Here is a 23,763-nt window from a genome sequence, read left to right on the forward strand (position 1 = left end):
TACCATTCACTAACCACATTTAGTTGTCTGAGGGATGATTGTTGAATTCCCAATAAGATGTGGAACAGCAAGTGGAACAGTCTCTTAACCATTGATAAATGGGAAAAGCACAAAACATTTTACACGATGATGAGTTTCTCACTCATCCACCCAATGATCATCATCAGTAAATCCCCCACATCTCTCATTCCTACCCTCAGTCCTTTCTTTCCTTAATTCCGAGGAGAAGTGTGAATGTGGATGGAACTCTTCTGTGTGACCCACATTTTCATTCTTTCACCACGAGATAATTCCCTCAAGAGTATTCTGTCTCCTCTAACTACGGGGGGTTGGGGATGAAATAAAATGCTGGTGGGGAGAAAAATCCATCCTCCAAGAAAATAAACAATCACAAACTAAATAAAACATATACACACATATAAACCCATCATGCTTTTCCCTCAACAGACAAAACATTGTTTAGTAGTCCCACTGTAATCTCCCAATGGCACCTTTTAGCAATTTCTGTCTGCTATATGATATTTTTCCTTTCTCCGTCCGGATATCTTTTCGCCTCAAGCCTTTAGAAGACTCACTTCTTTTTTCTTTCCTAAATGTTGACTGCATGTCCGGGTAACAAGGAGATAACATTTGTTACATGTTGTTATTATATAGCAAAACTTTCCTATATCCTTTTTCAATTTTAACAATTTCTGTCGCGCTATGGACATAAATAAATGAACCTTCCATGGAACAAATTGGCAACAAAAGAGAAATATAGTGGGAAGTGGAAGAGAAATACCCTTTTCATGGCAACATTAACCTAATTCAGATATTAAAATGGGTCAATTTCCCACTCAGAGAATCAAGGGTAAAACTTTTACTTACTCATAGAAACAAGGAAAAAAAAAGAACCTAGGACTTGCCCTAAAATAGAAATCTACCAGACTGAAAAATTAATCTCATTGTGCAAATGAACAGCACGTGCAGTGGGAAAAGGCTTAAAAAGTTTCCTTTCAAGACACAAGAGGATAATAAACACCAGACATCACATTGCAAATATTAAAGTTCATGCTTTGAAAATTCACACTACTATTTTGTCTACGATCTTTAATACGAAAACAATTTATTTAAACTTCACAGTTGAGGCTATATAATATGCATTTGTATAGTTTTTGACCTCTTAAAATTTCTACTTTCCATCTATTTCATCCACCCTTAGATAATTTTTAATAACAGTTTTACAAGATCAAAGATTAATCAGTTCTATAAAAGCAACAGAAGAATCTTGGTAGTATTTGGAATGGTCTTGGAATCTCTAATCAGTATCAATGTCAATTGTTTATATACCAATAATGAATTGTTTATTTATATATTAAATAATTAATTAATTTTTTTTTCATTATAAATATCAAAGATATTTTGGGTAATATTAAAAATGAATTACAAAACGGTTCAAATCAAATCAGTCTCAAATCGATAAATATTTAAATATATTTTAGGGGTTGCCTAGGCTGATAAACCTGATAAATATTTTCCAATATCTGTGGTCAAAAAGAAATAAGACCCTGAAAGCGTACCGTAGATGGAGATGACTTTATACACCCCTAATGTTTGTACGCTTTTCTTCAATTTCAGTAGTTCACCTAATTCATGGGGAATCAGTAGCGCAATAGGCAAGACCGTTGGCTCTTGGCCGGATCGATTTCCCGGCTCGACTTACTGTTGTGAGTTCGAGTCCCGCCCGGTGCAAAGATCTCAAGACAATTTTTAGACAATTTTCATATCCTCTGTTGCCTCAGAAACTGTGCTAACTGCATCTGCTTTGTGTTTGCATTCATTGTTAATAACGTTATATAATGCACCGCCTACGCCCAACATCTCCGGGAGCATGGAAGAATCATCCACACAGCGGGGAAGGCGCTCCTGGGACGGTCTACAATGGAGATTCTTCCAACACGGGATATAGACATTGTAAAAATGATTATACCTTGTAATATAATATTGAATTGAATTGAATTGAATTTTATTATCATCTCTCATCTATCATTATCATCTCTCATCTCATCTATACCCCCCATGCGGCCATCGCCGTCTTAGTGTCGATTCCAACCTCCGGGATGAAAACGATGGAAAATCCCTTCATTGGTTGTATATTTCGGGACCGTACATATGCACGTAGGTCACTTATATGGGAAGATGGGTATGCTCACAGAGAGAGGTTTGAAAAACCTAGCCAATAAGGCTGTTTGGTTTTCTATCACTTAATGTCGCTTGATCTCGTTGTTCACTTAATCTCGATACGATTAATAATAATAATAACCTAATTCATTGCACACCATTCCGAGTCGACATTAGAATTATATTACTCCGAGAGATGTTATTCCTGTGTGCGAGATCCACAAATTTTGAAAATTTGATGGTTATCCAATGTCCGAATGATAAGATATTCAACTTTTTCGAAAAAAAATACACCGTCAGCATAGGAAATCGCCAACTTCGAATGGCTCTTCTGAAAAGTTGCCATTCTGTGATAGAATAGTGTGGAATAGCATCGTCGATTTAAAGATGATCTTTACCGATCCAACCTACTGTATGCAATCTGTGAAGATTATCTTTAGAGCAACTGTGCCAAATTTCGGCCAGCTTTGAATTTCGGCCACTTTGAGTGTAACTTCGGCCAAGCTACTAAAATTATTTAAAATTACGGATTTTTTTAAAACAATTATTATTATTATTAGAGTTAAAATTGTGTTATAGAAGCGTAAGTGTGAAAAGTTTTTCAAAAAATGTGACAGATCGCTTGTGTTGCTATCAGTCGTGTGTGAAGTACAAATGATTTTCCTTCGAAGATTTTCATTAAAATTGATTAGTGTTCATTAAATATTATTTTTGTTTATGCCAATAATAAATCGTCCTTTAGTTTTTAAGTGAAATTTCCCAGATGGATCATGTATTTCTTGTAAAAAAAAGACATTTTGTAAGAATTACTCCAGCCAGGTAATGTTCATTATTTCGGCCACAACTTTTGCTTTACTAAAATTCATATTTACCTTATTTGTTTTTCAATTTCTAGGTCGTAAAATTTCTAAAGATAAAAAGAGACATAGCCTTTCTGGTAAGGACGATGTTGAAAAGGCCTTTGGAAGATTTCCGAAAAGGCAAGTCGCGACAGGAATCTGCGCGTCAATTTGGGGTGCAAGGTCACCTGTTTAGGTCTTCAAAGTAAATTACACGGAAGATCATAGGGCTTTTAAGTTATGTAAATGTATTAAACTAAATATTAAATTCATTCCACTCATTCCCTAAGGGATCGTATTTCGGCAGAATTTTGGAAATCCTAAGTTTGGAGTTTTTAGACGTCACGCTGTTTGTCTGTCTGTCCGTAAAGCTGTCGCTGGCTCTAGAGGTCAAAGGGTTAGTGATAAGGACTCCCCCATAAGTCGACCGTGGAACCATTAACATGCTTATCATATTCCCCCACTACCCACCCCCTTCCCCTCGCAAACGCATCGTGCGATTTTTTTTTAATTTTTGGATGTGTTTTAGAGATTACCTAGGCGAACATTCGTCCATACCGTTGAAGCATTCTTAATAACGATTTTTCAAGGTTAAAAGTGTGAAAGGCTCTAAAGAGCGTATTTCTTAACTAAATGGTATTATGTTTGGGCTCGTTGGAAAGGTCTTGAAATATCTGATAAGTCTAAACCGATTCCAATCGATTCTGAACCGATAAATAATTTTTGACCAAAAATCTATTTTATTATTCCTAAGCAAATATGGGCGACATTTGAGTAATTTATGTATCAGTTCAAATCGTATAAGAACTGGTAAATGATAAATCATTCGAAAATACATTAAGGACTACCATCTAAGTTACGAGGTCGAACACTTTGCAAAGTCAGAGGCGTTTTGCCATTGCAACCACTTTTAAAACCTTTTATTTGACAAGCTTCTTTCTACCAACTTTCCAAGAAACCCTCTCACCGTATCAACTTAACGTCTTATTTTATTAATCTTTAAGTCTTAGGATAAATTTTATCACGCATCTTTTATTGTGAATATTGACAGTTTAGAAAATATTGATTTTACATAATTTCTGTTCTAATACTTCTTAAGTAATGTTAGAAAGGAAAATTTTTTATTCAACTATCGTCCAAAAGACTTGAAAAATTCCAAAAAGTCATTCTTTCGTTGCGTGTCCATGGAAATTACACGAAAGTCGATGAGATAAGTCTCGCCAGTTGAACAAATTAAAACAAAAGTACTGAATCATTTAGAAAATAATGCACGTTACCATGAAGAAATGTGAAAGAGTGAAAATTGCCTTTTTTTCAGTAATTCTCGACTAATTCATTTTACTCTTTCTCACACTTTTTGTTTTTTTTTTTTTTGTTATTAAGTTAATCGGAATGAGGTGTCACTTTTGTTTATGTTGAGGTAGATTATGGTTTTTCTTTACATAGAAAACATTTAATTTGTGTCTTTTACGAGTTATTTAAATGATTATAGTTGAAAAAAATATATTGCTGGAAAAAGCGACAATTTTATACAATATAATTCTATTTTTATCTTTATTATCCTTATTGTGTTTCATTTCTTTTGAATGTTAAAGAATATAACAAAAGCTTCTGCCCTAACTTTCAAAGTTCTACAATCAATATCCTATTTTTTTTCTTGCTATAAACAAGAATCTATTCTTCTAAGTAAAACCCCCGAATAATGGTTTATGGTTTAGGTCCAAAAAGATGGTATATAAAATGATATATATAAAAATAGAACAAAAGCTTCAACAAAACTTTTTTTCTTTAGAGATTTTCCTTGTGATTTAATAACTTTTCGAGATATTTTCTACATAAGAAAAACAAAATATCATTACTTTAATAATTCGGTGATTCTTTAAAACATTTTTCTGCAGCTTTTCTGCAAAAACTATATGAAAAACTTGTAAATGCCATGCAAAAGCCAGATTTTAAATGGATTTTCCAATTGTATTGCAACATGCAACATAATATTATACACGACAATATCAATCCCCTCTAAAATCCTCAAAATTGGTTTTTCCACCCCACTAAAGGTTTTCACTTCTCTATTTTTCATGTTTTTCAATGTAGGTGGTGATTTTCTCCACCCCTATTACAACCATCAAACGAACATCTCCTTCTCTCTATCGATTTTCACTTTCTTAGTATTTTGTTTTTCGTTTTTTATCGCTTGGATTTGAGAGAATTTCTTTCCCTATTTTTTTTTCTTTTTCTTATTTTTGCAATACCAACTACAATTGGATATACGAGACAATCGTTGTGGCTGCTCTTTGTGAATATAAAACTACTCAATGTAATTCAATTCTCAAAGTCAACCATCAGACAATTTTTCCTCAAAACACTGGTGATTGAAAAGGGGAGAAATGCACGTAGAAAAAAAGAGCATTACAAGTCATATACCAGAAAAATGAATTTAAAATAAAATACTGTGAAAAGGAAATAAGATTATTTGATATGGCATATCTTAAAAAAAAAAAACATTCAACATTTCACCGTCTTTACAAGAAGCTTATACACAATTTATGAATTATCTCAATTGGAATTTACCTGAGGAAGAAATATACGGAAGATATATGTGAATAACTCAGAATTATAATAAAAGAACAGATAATATGAAAAACATGATGAATATTTTATTATAAAAAAGGGCAACAAAGCACAGTATGTTAAGAAAACAACAATAACAAAATAAAATACTTTTATATTATTATAAGAAAATGAGCAAGATTGCTCAACAAATTTGTGAGAATTCACATCAACAACTTCCATTATATTCCCAGACTCTTTATACACAGCAGAACCCAACATCACCGGCATAAGAATTAAAAGAAAAATTACCCATTTGTCCTTTAACTTCTCTTCAAAGTCCAAAGACACGGAGGAGAAAAAAAAATGAAACATAATTGCTACTGAAGTCATTTATCATTCTAAGAAAGTGTATCATCTCGAGGAAATTGTCTCGATAATTCACTCTCATCAAAATGCTTTTAATTTGTAGGAATTCTACGTGGGAGATAAATAATAAAACAATTAGCAAGTGACTCTATCGGATTTTCAAATATAAAGACTTCAACGAGAATTGATGAGATTCAAATTGACGTCCTTCACAAGAACATTATACTTTCATGGACACACCTTTTGGGGTGTATACAGAAAACTTAGGAAAATCTAAATGAAATTTACAGTACTATACTGAAAATTGTAAAACGTACTGTAATTTTTTGAAATAGTATTTTATCTCGCTAAATGGAGTATCATAATCCACCTATATCAAATAAGTTCACGACCATATAAAACTTTAAAATAAAGAGTGAATGAAATTGAGCATAATTTCAATTATTACAACATTTTCCTCCACAAGTATTTTCAGCGATATTATTTATTATATAATATTATTAAGTAGCGATATTATTTTAAGTACAAACTTTTACGAATTTGTTTGTAGGTTATACGACTTAGGATAGTTTTAAAAAACTAAAATTCAAAGTAAAATGTATATTATTTATATCAAAATTTTTAAAAAGAAAAGTTTTAATTTTTAATTACTTTCTGTATCTGGATATTAATCTAAGCAATACGCATTAGGTTACTATCTTTCAATAAAATTGACTATGTAAAGTGACTTTATACTCATTAAATTAAACGAAACGAAAGCAACTTTTCACGTGTAAAGCATTTGACTCAGGAAATACAGCATAATCCATTTTTTTTTCTTTAGCAACCCGTATTTTAACGTATTAAGAATATAACAATATAATTATGTATATGTTTGTATTCAGGACATGGACGGAATGAACATTTTGCGAAGTTAACCTTTGATGTTCCGCCGAATTACTTTTTTTTTATAACTACTTCTCAAATTCCATGCAACAAAGTGTATTAAAATATTTAATAAAAGGAATGTTGAATTAAGAAAGAGCAGATGTCCATCGTTTCTTGTTTCAATTTACAATGTTATTTACCTTGCAGTTCTCCAGCATAAAAAGTTTTGTATATAGGATTGTAATCGTAATTTTGAAAAATTGATCATAGAAAAGATTGAAATTGTAATGGAAACTTTCGCAAATCATCTTGAAATAAGGCTCTTACAGAGACGATCGCTAAGTTAAAGAGCACTCTTAAGATTTAATAGATTTTGAGTTATTTTTCTGCATTTGAAAATGATGCACTTTAATTTGAATATAAAAAAACGAATTACTTTAAAGCTACATACATCTTTGTTATCTGTTGAAGATTATATTATCAAATGCAATTTTGTATATGGGGAAGATTAGTTAGAGTATTATGCTTTAGGAAATTGTCTAAATAGAATCTTGCAGCTCAAGTTGCAAGTCTTCTGCATTAGATGTTTAAAATAGCATTTTCTTATTTAAGAAAATTAATAAGAGCTTCCTAACGGTATTATCCACACACTTGCTCATTATAATTTTAATGTGATTCGTATTAATTGTCGTTAAGAGAGCAGCCTGGATTTTAGTAAGAAGAGGGGCCAAATTGGAAGATTATCCCCAAATGAAACTGATTTTCGAGTGCAGAAAATCCAAAAATAATGATTTCCTCGAAAATGCACAAAAAAGGGGTGGCAAAACGTTAGACGACGCTTTGCGAACTGCTCTAACTTCCAAGAAGGAGTTCTGCTTTATATTCTAATCCACAATTTTTTTGTATGCATATACTTAAGATTAATGTCGATTTAAATCCGTCTATAAATCACCATAAGACAATTTGAAGTTGGAAATTGTTCCAGTAGAGGGTACTTTTAAAAATAATTAAAATTTTAGTAAATTATTAAATTTAATTAATTAAATATTTCGAGACAGCAATTTAACCGGTGAAAGGTGTCTAAGGACGAAATGCTCAGCTTGACCACCTCCAAAATATAATCGAAAATGAATTAAAACGCCTAAGCCAATTTTGAGGTAAGTCGAAAAATCGCGTTTTTGGAGGGGATGAAATGGCTTCGAGGGATTTGGGTAATTTAGTTCGCCAAAGAATGTTGACGCGGGGAGGGGAGGGGGGTTATCGAAGACCGGAAGTCCAATTTCTTTCTTTAGAAATTTGAGCTTACTTAGAAATTAATAAAATTCTTATTAGGGCATTTAAGAAAAAAAATCATTTGGGACCTGTTTTACAAGGAAATTTTTTTGTCGATTTCTGCACCGATTTTAATGATTTTTTGAAGGATTTACGCATAGAGGAAGGAGTTTTTCCACCGTTTAACTCTGGAGTATGTTTGGTTATAAACCCTGGTTATAAACTGCACTCTTAAGTCATTGATGATGAATAAAATATCTATCTAAAATATCTAACAATGTATTACAGTTTCAGGCGGTAGGAAATTTTGCGAGGTAAGATTTTGCTTCATAATTTTATTTTTATTCGCCAAATTACACTACCTACATACACATTAACGAACTCTAACATTGAAATGTTTAATCATTTCAAACACGAAACTGTGTCATCTTCTGTAGTTACCTAAATTAATCAATCATTTTTTTGTCTGGTGCTTTAAGAATCCTCCTTTGATTTTTTTTTCTCGTGACAAATTCGCAACCAAATACCTTTACTTAATCCTTTTCGCAAGTTTTTTTTTACTCTTTAAATGTTCTTCATCTTATCATAGTCCAAAAATAAACATCCCTTTTTCGATGGATATTTATTTGATTCAAAAATAAATGTGGAAAGGCAAAGACAGAAGAAAGGAGACAAAATAGCTGGAGAGAATTAATTAAGTGAAAAATAATTAGAATAGAATGGTTTCTTTGAGCCAGAAAATAAACAATGTGACAATGTAAAAATTCAATATCCCGCTCTCATGCTTAATCCACAAAATTTATTTACCCTCGGAAGTCTGCGTATATACCCAACAAGTGAATAATTAAATTTTTCAGCCCACAATGCAGTCTACCATATTGGTGCTGATAGTTCTTTTTATTTATCTTGTTTTGTTATATTCATATAACCTTTCCCCAACATCCGTTACCACTCGTATACTATTTTAGCTATTTCCGTGCGAATTGTTTCAATGCGGCAAGTATTATGTGAAGAAAAATTTATTTGGCAAATTATTTCAATAAATCGCAATTATTTCAATTTTAAGGTTCGAAACGGTAGGAAAAAACGGTAAAGCGTCGTAGATTTGCAATATGCTCGAGTTCATAATTTAAATTTAAATATTGTATTTCAAATAGGCTTTAAATAATTTGTCTAATTTCTTTTTACTGCATCATATATATTTAATAATCTTTAATGATTTGTAATCGATATATAAAACACCGAAAATCCTCGAATAATAGAAGATGAGATTGTAAAGAATCTCAGCTGACACAGTCATAACATTAAATAAAACAATTAAGTTTTGTTCAACAATAATTAATTATCGGTTCATAAACCGGTACATTACCGAGTGTTAACCGATTGAGATTTGTTCAATATTTAAAGTATTTTTTAAACCTTTGACCTTAAAACCAGTTATTAAAAATGACTAAAGTATATTTTCGTACACAGAAAAAAATATTTTGTAAAAATGTTCGTAAATGTTTGTGAATTTCTATGGGGGACTTACGAAATGCTCGTAAATTGTATAACCCACAAACAAGTTCGTAAAAGTTTGTACTTTTTTCACAAACATTGTTCGTAATATGATCACTTGTCGAGCATTTTTGTATTTTTACAAACATTTGTTCGTAAATGTTCGTAAACAGACAAAAAATGTTGGTTACATTTTCTCATTTGTTCGTAAATTTTTGTTTGCCTCACGAACATTTTACGAACATTTACGAACAAATGTTCGTAAAAGTACAAAAAAAAAATGCTCGTCAAGTGATCATGTTACGAACAATGTTTGTGAAAAAGTACAAACTTTTACGAACTTGTTTGTGTGTTATAAGTAAAATTTACGAACATTTCGTAAGTTCCCCATACGAATTCACAAACATTTACGAACATTTTTGCAAAATATTTTTTTCCTGTGTACATAAAAATAGGGTTTTGGAGGAGTTTGAGATGAAAAGTCATTCAAAGTCGAATTGTGGGTGTTTCACTAAGACCCCAAGTCTCTATCTCTAACCGTTTGACCTTTAACTTTGAGCACCGTCCAGATGGAAAGATTGACAAACAGCGTCACACATTTCAAAGAATTTATAGTGCCTTCTTTCTCTCACTGAGACTTCGAGCATTAAAAGAAGACAGAGAATAGGTAACGGTCTTAATGTTTCATTGAACTTTTATTTCCCATCAATTCAATCAAGTGTAATTTTCTCCCATTTGTTTTCTCATGCAGCACTATATCCACAATCTCATTCTTTTGCAATTAAACTTCCAAGTTGGATTTTTGTTACCACTCTGATAAATTATCCTGGATACTAAAATAAATTCCTTCTATCCCCGTAAATGTTTCTTTTTTTTCACTCTCTACTCTACGCGTGGAGTGAAAAGAGATCTTCTGTTAATATTCAATTCTCTGCATCCTCTCTAAATTTTCCAAGCGTGAAAATGGATTGGGATGAAGAGCTTGGGATAGAACAGACACGCAAAAGAAAAAAAAAACAGTTGTATTTATCTCAAGAGGCGCCAATTGGTGGGTGGGAAAAAAGGTGAAAATCATTTTCATTCACACCAAACAAATTCACTCACTCAGACAATTTCTTTTTCCCATACCCAAATCTCCTCTTCTCAAAGAGAATCCTATTAATAGAATAAGAACCATGACATTCGCAAAAGCACTGAGACTTTATCTAGTTGTTTTTTTTTAGGATTATTTCAAAGGCCAGAAAGGCAAAGAATTTGTTTGGTTGAACTTTTTGATATTATCTTCAATACGGCTGTATCTTCCACCAATTTCTAGCAAAATCAATCTCCTATCTCTTTCTCTGCTATTGGGATTCTCATCATCATCATTCTCCCATCGATAGCCCAAGCACACACCTCAAGACACAAGAATAGAACCCCTCGAGGGAGGCCAGTTGGAAGTGCAAGACAAGTCGATGGACATGTGGATAATTAAGTGAGGGAGATCACTGCCCTGCAAATGTTCAATCACAACAACACGATAGAGGCCAACAGAGAAGAGATCTGCAAGAGAACTGTGTTGCGACTTTGTTTACCTCGACAATTCATTCATTGGATACAGCGGATACAGCGTAGAAGTGAGAGGAAAAGAAATTCAATGACAAGCTTACTTTAGCCTATAAAAGCTGTGATTCTTTAATTGAAAACCCGGTTTTGTGAGTAAACTTAAAACCTATCCTCAATATCCTATCCAGTGGCAGTCGCAGCATTAATATATTGAGTGGAAAAATATATTTAATTCTAGTAATTATATGTTTTTGAAAAGGTTTCGCAACAGTGTTTTTTTTTCAAGGTCTCCGAAAATCATGTCCAAAAGGCAGAATTTTTAAGATTTTTAATGAAAATTCCAGAAAATACAGTTTAAATGTTATACTTTTATATGCTTAAGAGCTCGAATTTTATAATTTTTTTTTATTATTTTGAAAAGAAATTCAAAGAAAAATACTCTGTTTTTTTGTCTATTTTGACCCATGTAACCCCTTAAGGCAAATCATAACTTCTCACTGTGTAATGTCCTAGACACACTTACGACTTAAGTCGAAAGACAGCTTAACGGAACTATAATCAAAATAATAATCATATCAGCAGTTTTTGATCAATCTGTCTTTCGAATTAAGCCGAGAAACAGCTTAGTGGGAGGTTAATCAAATCATTATTTTGATTATAATTACGTTAAGTCGTCTCTCGGTTTAAGTCGTAAGTGTGTCTAGGGCATAATTCTATCCGTTGCTAATTTTTTCTCGGCCTTCCTTAATGTTCCTTAATGTAGTTCCTCATTTTAACTAGTTCATAAATTACTCTGAAATCACCGCAAAATTTTGGAATACTTAAACATGCAATCTTCGAAAATTCGATATCGATTTTTTTTGGGTATAGGTGTTGAAATAACGAGCGCCAACTGGACGGAATAAATTTGAAATTTTATTATGTAAGCCCTTCCGGCACATTTGTCAATCCTTTTGTAAAAAGCGTGGCGTGACGTGCAGTAGTGAAATTCTTTTAAGAAAGAAACAATAACAACAATTCATTTAACAATATTTATTAAATAAGTTTGGCTGAATTCTTTGGGAGACGATCAAGCTATGTCATGAATCAGGATAAAGCGTTATATAACTTAGTAGGTTTATAGAAAATTGAGATAAATTAATATGGCGATAGAATGAAGTTTATTAAACAAATTACATTTTTGTACAAACGACTTTACGTCTTATGGTCTCTACACACTAGAAGAATTTATGTACATATTGAAGAATTTGTCCTATACAGGCAAAGAAAATTTGTTTCAATATGGACATAAATTTCTCTAGTGTGTAGATGCCATTAGGGACCACCAACGTATCGTATCTCATACAATTATTTATTGAAATATTCAGCCATTCAGTCCGCCGCTATACTTAATTAAACTTGGTGGGGCTTGAGAGGGTGAGAGAAGAAAGGCGAAAAACATCTGGAAATAAAAGTCATTTTTGTGCAAAAAAGAAGGACTTTGAAGCCTTCAAATAGCGTAAAATATGTCATGTTGATCAAACTGTTAAAAACCTTTTTCGCAATAATTTTTAGTTTTCATGCGACAATGACCCAAGGTCACTTACGAATGCCATTTTGAGACAAAAGCATCAGGACATAACCAGACGAAACAGAAAGCATCGTTTTACTATCGAATTTTGGCGAAAAAATCCTTTTTTTTCTGAAAAGCAACACTGTTAGAAGAAAAAAGCTCTTTTGGCCTCTAACAACAGAAGATTTTAGACCCTTGGGGTATCTTAAGAGGCATGTAAGGCGGATATATTGATAAATTTGACAATTATCTGATAGGACCTAGTCATTTTTCTTAGTTCCTAAGATCCATCGCCACCAAGACTTTTTAATTTTTCCTTAATTTTTGTTCGTTAAACATTTTCCCCACGATATCTTATAATTAAAAATGAAATTATTAAAAGATATTAACCGCCTAATTTGGTCAAAAATAAATACCCTATAGCGCTCAATTTATTGAGTGGAATTATACTTATTTCCAGCCAAAAAACAATTCTAGGGTGATGTAACCACTTATCGCCACTTTTAGGAAAAACTGAAATTAATTTAATTATAACTTTTAAACCCTTATTATAAAGAAACTTAAATTTGACACAAAGTTACTTAGATATATTGTCTATAGATAAATCAAAGTAATAAGCCCTTAATTTTACGGTGGATTACTTAAAAAAATATATTTTTATTTAAAATTCAAAAATAACCACTTCTCGCCACCTACTTGAAAAGACCTAAACTCAATTATTTTGGAGAATATTATAAAAAAATATATTCAGCGGTGGTTTTTCTTCCTGATATCCTTTCCATTACTCATATTATATGATTTTTCTTCGATTTAACTATAGGTGGCGAGAAGTGGGTCATTGGCGAGAAGTGGTGACACCACCCTATTATATTTCTAAATTGTTAAAACTGCTCTCTCTTGGAGTTCGAAAGTACTTAAGTTCGAAATACATAGAATAAAAAATCAAAATGTCGATTTTTTATGTTGGCATGAAAGGACGTTATGGTCTACGTATGAATTTTTATTGACATTTCTTTTCTTTTTTTGTTGACTTTCTTTAAGGATTAAGGGGTGGAATTATATATACTTATTTTCACCACTGTATTATTAAACTGTCTTCGGTTTTCTAGCAATTTGCTAAAGATTTAGATACTCGAAATTGGTAATGCTCCTATAAATTCCTCACAATGTATAGGGACCTTCATACATCTACCCTATGCCTTTAACGCCTTTAGGGCAGAATTACATTGACAATAAAATGCTCGCCGTAGCCTCACTGTATTTCGTTAATTTACGCATTTTCATTGCAATTCTTACGCAAATTTTCCATTACCGTATTACCTTATCTCATACTCGGTGGCACTAGGTGAAAATAATATAAGAAAATTGAAGAAATAGAACAAGAATTCGATAAACGGTGAGCAAAAAAAACTAAGAGAAATTAATCATACAGTTTTTTTGCTCATCGTTTATCGCATTTTCGTTTTATTTCTTCAATTTTCTTATATTATTTCCACCTAGTGCCACCGAGTATGAGATAAGGTAATACGGTAATCGAGAATTTGCGTAAGAATTGCAATGAAAATGCATAAATTAACGAAATACGGTGAGCACTTTACTGTCAATGTGATTCTGCCCTTAAGCTCAATAAGAGATATTTTAGAGAATTATTGTATCACAATATCTGTACTGGGAATGAATCACAGCTAAACCATTTCATAGATAAAACGTACAATATATAGAGAGTCGAGATAGGGCGCAGCAAACCCTTATATTAATCCCTTAAGAAAAAAAATCACACAACTAAGATTTCACACATTTCACAGATCGACCACCACTAAGTAAATTATGTGACAAATACGTGACTCTACTCAACAAATTGTCTTTCACATTTCTCCACATTGAAAATTGAATGAGAAGAAATACCGCATCAATTCATGAAGGTTTCACACACTTATCGCAGCAATAAAAATACCTCTAATGGGCAACACGGGAAGAATTAGAGAGGCGTAAGAAAAAGGATACTAAAACACACAAAATCAATTTTCAAAAGCACCTCTTCCACATTGTGACAAAAAGTCTTATACCAATGAATGTGAGAAGTATTTTATGATGCCTAACTTTATGACACAATGTTCGATAGAAAAGTAAAATCACTAACTAAATTGGGATAAATCGTGATAGCGGTTGATAAGGATTTGTTTGGATTTTGCAAATAAAATAAAACATCTTTTCATTCCTTAGATATTTCCTAATTTGCAACGCAAAATTCAAGCATGGAGAACAATTTTAATTGAATGACAAATTAAGAATGTAGATAGGGGAAGGCTTTCGGGTTTCATACACACTTTGGCTTCGGACATTTCATATTTTTCCCATATGTCTAATGAATCTGACCTATTTTTTTTTTCAAGAAATATGTAACTTAAGACTTGCTATTAAAATATATTGCCATTAAGTCAGATTTATTTAAGGAATATGGGGTTTTCGAAGCCAGATTGTATGCGAAGCCTGAAAGCCTTCCCCTAAGTATAGAATAATGTTAATGTTTTTCGTTTTACGACTATTGTTTACATCCATTATTTGTTAAATGTTATCTCAAATTCTTTATTTCTAAAACAAATTTTAGATGTTTGCTTTTTATTATTCAATGTAGATTTTACGATTTTTAAATTTATTGATTGATCTCCAATTGTAATAGTAATTTAGTAATTTGAATTTCAATATTAAAATATTGAATAAATAAATGTATATAAAACCCAATAAAGATTTAAAAAGATTATTACCAAAATTTTTAAAATAATAATAGTAAACAAATGATAATAAAACAGTAAATAGAAAAATGTAAAACTTCAGTGATTAATTAGTGAATTTAATAAAATGAATTTTACATTCTATTACAAATTTTCAAAAAAAAGAACTTTATTTTAAACCCATAATAATATAATTTTTCTTTATAAAATTCCTATATTTCTGTCTCGGAGTTTGTGCAATGATAGCTCATTCGCAATATTATCACAATTTATTATAATTGAGCTGCTTATTATCCTACAAAGTGGGTGTTTTAAGCGTTACAAAATGTAGCTAAAAGTATTTTTCACTTTCCTCTTACATTTTCATAATAACATTGTAGTATGACTTTTATTAAAAATACAAATTAATTAATTTTATCATTAAATATTTTGCAATTTTTCAACAAAGCTTTGTTCATTCAAACAAAACTACAGGAAAATCTACATCATTTGATCATAAAGAAAAGTCATCTGGAAATAACCTTACTATTAGGTTCTCATTAACTATGAGAACATGCACTAACCCTCAATTAACCTCCAAAAAAGAAACTGGTATTTTTGGATCACGTTATACCCATAAATTTTATTGTTTTTAATCTCCATTGTTTATTCGCTGTATATCATTTTAATATCAGATTCAAGTAAAAGAAGGGCAGTATTTTGCTTTTCAAAACCCAAGCAGCACATCTTGGTTATTTAACTGTTGGACAACGTTTTTATAACTTGTATGGTTTAAATAACCGTATTTTAACGTTGGCAGAACGATAATTTCTGGTTAAGTTATTTTGTGCTGCTTGGGAAGCTACCAATAAACCTGCTAAATATAGTCATTGTATTTGGAAAATGACTTTTTTATATAATTTTAATGAAATATTAAAATAAACATCTTTCTGATATCTTTTTGGGCTTAGGGCCTCGTCAGACCAAAGGATTAGCCGAGAGACGGATTAGCGTAATTATATTCAAAATAATGATTAAACAACATTTCCATAATTTTCCACTAAGTCGTCTCTCGGCTTAAGTCGTAAGTGTGTCTAGGCCATTAGGAAAGACCCCAAGATTATCCGACAAACGGATTAGTGAAAAATCGGAAAAGGTCAACCTTATGTCTTTCAGATCTGTGTTTAATATGGGTCTCGATCAAAATCCCTAAAGCTAAAATCCCAATAAATTCAAAATCTCGGTAGTCAAAATCCCGAAAATCAAAGCTCTGAATGAGTCAAAATACCGAAAGCCAAAACCCTTATCGCCAAAATCCAGAAACTGAAATCCTGTCATAACTATTGCCACGATTGTGTCCCGCGTTTGTTGGGGTCTCGGTAGCTCAATAGGCAAAGTGTTGGCTTTGTGACGCAGAGGCCCTCGGTTCGATCCTTGATCGAAGCGCGTCCGGTGAATAATTGGAAAACAGTTTTTCTTTTTCACCATCCTTGAAAGCTACAAACTGAACGCAAAAATATCAAGAAGGGAAGTATGATGAAAGATAAGGGAGCAAAAAAGGATTTGTGATGGAGCAAAAAGAAAAATGATAAGGAGAGATGAGAGGAACAAAACATATGGGAAAAAAAAAGAAAAACAGATGGAACTCGTATGTAAATAAGAGTGAGCGAAATGGCTATATGGACCTGATTGAGTCTGACAGCCAAAACATAAAAAGAAGAGAGAGAGAGAGAGAGTCCCGCGTTTGTTGAAGGGAAAGGGAAATTTTCCGTGTTTTCGGAAATTATTCCACACATTATCCTCCGTTTAATTTCGTGACTTTCGGGATTTTGATCATTTGGGATTTTGACGTTCAAGATTTTGGTTTTTCGGGATATTGGCTTTTTGGAAATTTGATCCATTTGGGATTTAGTCTTTTCGGGATTTTGTCTCTTCGGGATTTCAATTTTCGATATTATGGCCTTCGGAATTTTGGCAGCGAGTTTATATCTATATTGCTTAACTGTTTTAATTTGATTTCTTAAAGGGGCAAAATTTTTAGACAAATTAGATTCCTGAAATTGAATTTTTGATAGTGATTTCTGAAATTGTTTATTCTTTGGAAATTGCTGGTCTTTGAAAACTTGGCTAAGCCTCTGTTCTGAAGACCGTTTTATAATTACACTAAAATGTCTCTCGAATCCTTAGGTCTGAATCGAAATTTAAAAGGTCTTTAGACTAAACGCTTCTACGGTCATAGTGAAAATTTAACCGTGGTCTCGAACGTCTCGAATTTCTAAATATTAAGCAATTACAATGAATATTTAAAATGTTTGTATGTAGATAAATTTCATTTTATATAACCCTTAATCAAAAGTTTACCTAGAATATCAGAAATGAAAATTAAAATATTTTTAAAATTTATTAATATTTCAAACAGGATTAGTGCGTGCATTATAATATTTGTGGTACGCTTTCTAGATCAGGAAAATTTCATGAAGTCAAATTTCATATTCCCTGTTCCTTAAAAATGTAGCATATGTCATCTATCCTATTTTTTGTATCCTGCTTCTTTTTTGTTTTTTGAACATCAAAACAAATTCCATTTATTTGGCAATGATGAATAGGATAAGCATGCAAAACGTTATAGAACTTTAACTGTTAAGCTTTACTGTAAAGCTTAATCCTTTTTGAAAGGTTTTAACCCTCAGGTCTGAAGGAGCCATAAGACTCGACTTTGAGGTTTTAATTGCCTTATCTCATGTTTTTATCAAATAATAACGCTTTATTTTGGCTCAAAGAAAATCTAAAGTTACAAAGCATATTTGAAAATTAAATATTCTTTTGATTGACGCTGGTGGTTCTAAAATAACAATAACAACTCAGCAAAATCATGCATTTAAACAATAATACAAGAAAAATATCGCTCATTCTCTTTTACAGGGGCATCAATCATTCTGAACAAATTTTCAGAAAACGTAGTATTTTTCAATTTGTTGTAAATTATTTATAATTACTGGCGTTAATGACTCGACAGAAGAAAATACTTTCTTTTCTATTTTATCTTTAAAATTGTTTTTTTTCTTTTCTTTAGGAAAAGTGCAGAATGCCCCTGTAACTCCAAATTACCGTGCAATTTTTTTTATGGATTACGAGTGGCAGGGACACAACTCATATAGTTTTATCACCATCTTTCACAAAAATAGCAAAAATAAATCATAATGCCACTTTAAGTTTATTGCGTAAATAAAAAAAAAAGTTAAAATTTTTGAAAAATATTTTTAATAAAAAGCAATTTAGTAGCTTGCTTTTTGTAATAATTTATGGAACTGTCTTCTAATACTAAAAAATCTGAAAATTGAAACAAATCGATTTAATCTCCTGTAAATTCGAAAATGAGATCACTGATTCGATTTTAAAAAAATCAAATTGGTTCTAAATGAAATTTCATTCAATTTGTAAATTTTAATATACTGCGAGTCCGACAAGGAATCTTCCGAACCATTTACTGAAAAGAGTCTTGTGTTATTACTTAGAGTTTAAAACATTTTACGTACATATTTACAGAAGATTTTTAATATTAAAAAAAAACTAGAACAAATATAATTTTTATTATCTGAGATATTTTAAATTAGGATATTGACGTCTTCCTATTAAAATGTTTTGAACATTCCTAATTCAGAGAATGGCCAGCAGTTAATAAGTTACTATCGATCTATATACTAACAATTTTTTTTCAATCTAAAGTCTGTCTAATGGTATTTACACACTAGAAGCAATTTTCGTCAAAAATTGCCTTTTTAAAAAATTCTGACGTTCCTGCCTACACACTGAGAGAAATCCGAAAAAGTCAAAATAACATTCCGGAAATGTTAATTTTACCCTGCAGTAGGGTAAAGTGGTACAAGTTGGACAGTGGTACAAGTTGGACAATGGTACAATTTGGACAGGGATTTTTGTCTTGTTTGAATTTGGCACAGTACAACAGTTAGTTTTATAATTTGGTAAATTTAGTACAAATTTTGTATTATATTTATCAAGAAAAAAGCTATGTCCAACTTGTACCGGCGAATTGTCCAACTTGTAACGCTAATTCCAAATTATATCACTTCACCCTATTGATCCGAAAACGGTGTAAATATTACCCTTTTTAGGTGTATTACGGGTTAAAGTTAACCTTCTTTCATGTTGATTTTACTCTTAAAAGATGTAAAATTAAAAAATGTTGATATATTTTAACACCCAAAAAGTGTTAAAGCTATGATGAAAAAAAATTAATCGCAGCCTCTTTTTTTCTCAGTGCAAGGATAGGGGAAATTTTCTTTAAAAAGAAATTTTTTTTATAGAAATTGCTCCTAGTGTGTAGACACCATAAGGCACAAGAAGACTTATACCCTAGACAGACTTACGGCTTAAGCCGAGAGACAGCTTAGTGGGAAACTCATGGGAATGTAGTATAATAATTATTTTGATTGTAATTAAGTTAAATCGTTTCTCGGCTTAAGCCGTAGGTCTGTCCAGAATATTAGACTGATTCTCAAGAATACATTTAACCTGTAAAATTTTCCAGTAAGGAAAAATTAAGCAAGGGCCTCTAATTGATGATCCTAGGGCCTCATTATTTGGATCTCGAGTATCAGCCTGAGTTTTTGGGCCCTTCGGCAATTGTCCACCAAAATTTTTGTAAAACCAGTTTAAAACCTATTTTAATGTCTTATCTCAGGATCCTGCTTTTGCACATTATGGGCTATTTTTGGACAGATTAACGAGCTAATTTGAGTAGGCTTTAGAACAAGAGCCTACTTGAAAATCGATCTAGCCGTTTTGGGATGTCGAATTTCAAAAAATATATTTTGAAAAACATTGTTATCAGGTCTTGAGACTGGAAACTTATATTTTAATGGTTGGGAATTTCTAATTAAAAAACAATTTTAATTATTTTTGGAAATATGTGTAGACTATTATTAATTAATTAATTCAGAAATATCGTAAGAATCTTAGAGTTAATAAGATCTGGTTAGTTGCTAACTCAGTCCTGCGTAACTCATATTGTATTTTCAGATTTTAAGAAAAATGGTTTTAAGGGTTTTAAAGCAGGTCCTTCAATATTTTTTACAACTTGCGATTAGGTTTGAACACATACTGATATTACAATAAAACAATCACGTCCCTAAACAATTTTCAAAGACCCTTAAAAAAGATGAGAAAAAGCCAGGAAATAAAACGTATAAAACCTGTTCTTATCTACAAGGCTTCAAACGTAAACCTAATAAAAATAAAGGAGGGTAAGTGTGCCAAATTTCGGCATAGTTGCATGCAAGCGCCAAAGTCTCAAGTTTGAAATGTACAAATATCTTTTAATAGAAATTGATTTTTTTATTCCTTTTACTTAAGGAGTGTTTCTTAGAATCTTGTAGGCAGTTTACCGTCGTTATTCACTCTAAAATCATTCTTAATACATTTTAAAATGAATAAAAATGTAGACATGGCTTTGGTGCCCTATTTCGGCCACCTTCATTCTCATAGTTCCTTGCCCTTCGGGAATTCTTCCAATGCCTTTTTCACGTCATCTCGTTTGTTGAAGTTACATTTTTTGTTATTCTTTTGCATTTTATACTCTTTAGAGTATGTAAAAAATAAAAATTCATATAAATTCGAGGAACAAACAAGGTGGCCGAAATTGCAAGCTGGCCGGAATTTGGCACACTACCTTCAGAATAATCACAAATATTGATTAAGAGAAGGGTATATCTTTAGCTTCTCTTCCCAGTTCTTTATCAATCTCTACGTTAAATGCACTAAGCTGTGCCCCCTGCGAGGAAGCGAGCCAACGATAGAACGGGAAAGAGAAGAGACAAGTCTTAGCCGTCTGGCGCTTCTTGTCGCATTGCGTCCGGGTCTCCGTGAGTGCAATTAGAGTTCGCGAGCGGCAAATTAACGGTACTAGGAACACTATCGAGCATTTGAATCTCACCTGTTTCCGAAGTTGCTCTTCCAGAAGTCAGCGGCGTCCGCTTTGGTGATCCGGAACTGGTCACCGGCAAAGAGTCCACTTGGGAAGATGGCTTTGAGTTCACTTAGCATGTGGGAGAAGACAAGGCTTAGTTTGGTGAGATTGCGCCTATAGTGGGAATTCTCATCGAACATCTTCTCCTTGCCCTCCTTGAACAACTTGATGGCCTGCTTGCATTTGCGCATAAGATTGTTGATAAAGACATTGAAGTGCTCATTGGAGTGTAGCACATGCATCTGATCCTCGTATTTGGAGTATATCAACCGGAGACGCTGATACGTGTCCGGGAGTATATCGAGGATGAACGGAGGGCTGTTTTTCAGATTCATTTTTGATTGCTGGCACAGCTTAACCACTTTATCCATCAACTTCCACGTTTTGTCCAGGGTTTTCTTGTCTGTCGACAGCTTCTGGGGGCCACATGCATCCGAGAATGCCCCGTGCAGCTTCGACAGAATGGACGAAATATTCTTCTGCTGCATGCGGGTCCGACTGGCCGCCATCTTGCTTTGGGGCTACAACACAGCCTACTGAGACTGTTCAGAACCACCACAAATTTCTCACTCCCACACCCACTGGGCACTGTCCACCCGATCACCAATTAACTCAGCACTGTTCCCCAGGCACTTCACTACTTTCCACCACACACCACTGGCCACAGAGAGTACAATTTTACCATTTTTACAGCGCACAAAATCACAAATCCTCTTCTGCGATGCAATTCGCATGACAATTCGAACTCGACTGACACTCGCAAGCACAGCAAAAAAGAAGAAGAAGAACAGAAAACCCAATAAAATGTGTGTCCATAAGAGTCCATGGACTTTCGTGCTACACGTCCGAAGACTGTGCGGAGGCGGAGCGGACTGAGAACACGGAGAACGAACACCAACCAACATTTTGTAAAACATTTAAAAAAATAAAATAGAACAAAAAACAAATTTTTAACGAAGTACAGATAGATATGTTTGATTTTATAAAAAAAATATTCAATTTGTTTTATTTTTAGAATTATTTTTTTAAAATTCAGGGATGACATGATGACTTATTTTCGATAGTATCGACTGTCGATTCTAAAATATTTAAACGATAGCTGTTCTTCCTATGACTAATTTAGATATTTATCAAAAGTCACATTCTTTTAAGAATGTCACAGTGAATGGCTCGGCAATATGCAAAAGTGGACATTCACTTATTCTAACGGATATAAATTTATCGATACTATCGATTCGATAGTGTCGAAAAGTTATCATTCCACCCCAGATTTTTATTCACCAGTAATAATTGAAGAAAATCTATCTTCTAACTTAACCTTAGCTCGTTATTTCTTTCAAACTAATGCCTAAGCCTATTCAAAAATCCGTCCAGCCATTCTTGAAGTATATTGAATTAAAAAACAAGTATTTTGGAAAAATTGTTAATTTGGTTTTGAGGCTTAAAAAAAAAGACTTAAACTACAGTCGAGTTCCTCAAATTTGAAGTCCTCAAATTTGAACGACACGGTTGAGTTCAAAATGTAAAATTTGAGGTTATGTGAAGAAAATTTTGCGTGGAGTCTGAATTAGAAGTATTTTTTCTGGTGTTTCTTCATTATTATCGTATTATATTAACTTCCGCACACAAATTCCATATATTTCACAACAAATTACATTGATATATTCTCAAAAGTTATTTATCTTATTTTGGGGAAAATGCATTTCACATGAATTCCGTTACGTTTTTTAAAATATTGTTTAAAATTGATAACTGAGAAATATCATCTACGCCCCCCAAATATTCAAATTTGAGGAATTCTACTGTAATTTTAAGTTTTAGTTTAGACTATTGAGTGATTCAGTTGTTGCGTAACTATAAAAAATTGTTTAAAGTTAAACAATTCTATTAAAATTAAATACTCATTACATAAATTGCAAATGCAGTATAAAAATGTGCAATGATATTCCTGTAAAATGCTGTTTTAAATCAAGATAATTCTTAAATGAATTAAAGAATAATCGATGTCCAAATTGATGTGGAATCCACTTCTATGTTCATACTTAGATTTTCTGCCAAAGTTTTGCTTCTAATAAAATCAAACTAAATTCTTCACGAAGATTAACTCAAAAAAGAACATAACTAGCATATAAGGACATTTCAAAATCTTGGTTTTATGATAAGGTAGCTAATTCATTAGATGGGTATTCTCATATTTTTCTAGTCAAAATTTCTAATTATAGTTATATGTTACTAATTCGACTCTCAACAACTGAACAAAGTTGTAAAAAGAACTAATGAAAAAGCAGAAAAATCATTTAACTTTCTTGGTTGAACATATAATAGACTCCATGGGCGTACCCAGCTAGGGGCAGGGGGGGGGCAGCTGCCCCCCCCTAGAAGCGTCAAAAAAATTCAAATCAAATGAAAAGTAAA

At 32.3% G+C, this 23,763-nt stretch overlaps 1 protein-coding gene across 2 annotated transcripts in view; it reads right to left on the reverse strand.

Annotated features, from left to right (window-relative positions):
- Positions 1–22,108, reverse strand: part of LOC129801926 (E3 ubiquitin-protein ligase CBL-B-B) — a 105,632-nt gene extending 83,524 nt beyond the window's left edge. For both annotated transcript variants that reach the window (XR_008751743.1, XM_055847406.1), the window contains exon 1: positions 21,316–22,108. Coding sequence is in view for 1 of the 2 variants with exons in the window: in XM_055847406.1 (XP_055703381.1) it covers positions 21,316–21,857 (542 nt within the window). In the remaining variant the exon portion in view is untranslated. The remainder of the gene's footprint in view (positions 1–21,315) is intronic.
- Positions 22,109–23,763: the final 1,655 nt, after the last annotated feature.

The sequence above is a fragment of the Phlebotomus papatasi genome, chromosome 2 (assembly GCF_024763615.1).
Source record: "Phlebotomus papatasi isolate M1 chromosome 2, Ppap_2.1, whole genome shotgun sequence".
Classification (NCBI taxonomy): domain Eukaryota; kingdom Metazoa; phylum Arthropoda; class Insecta; order Diptera; family Psychodidae; genus Phlebotomus; species Phlebotomus papatasi.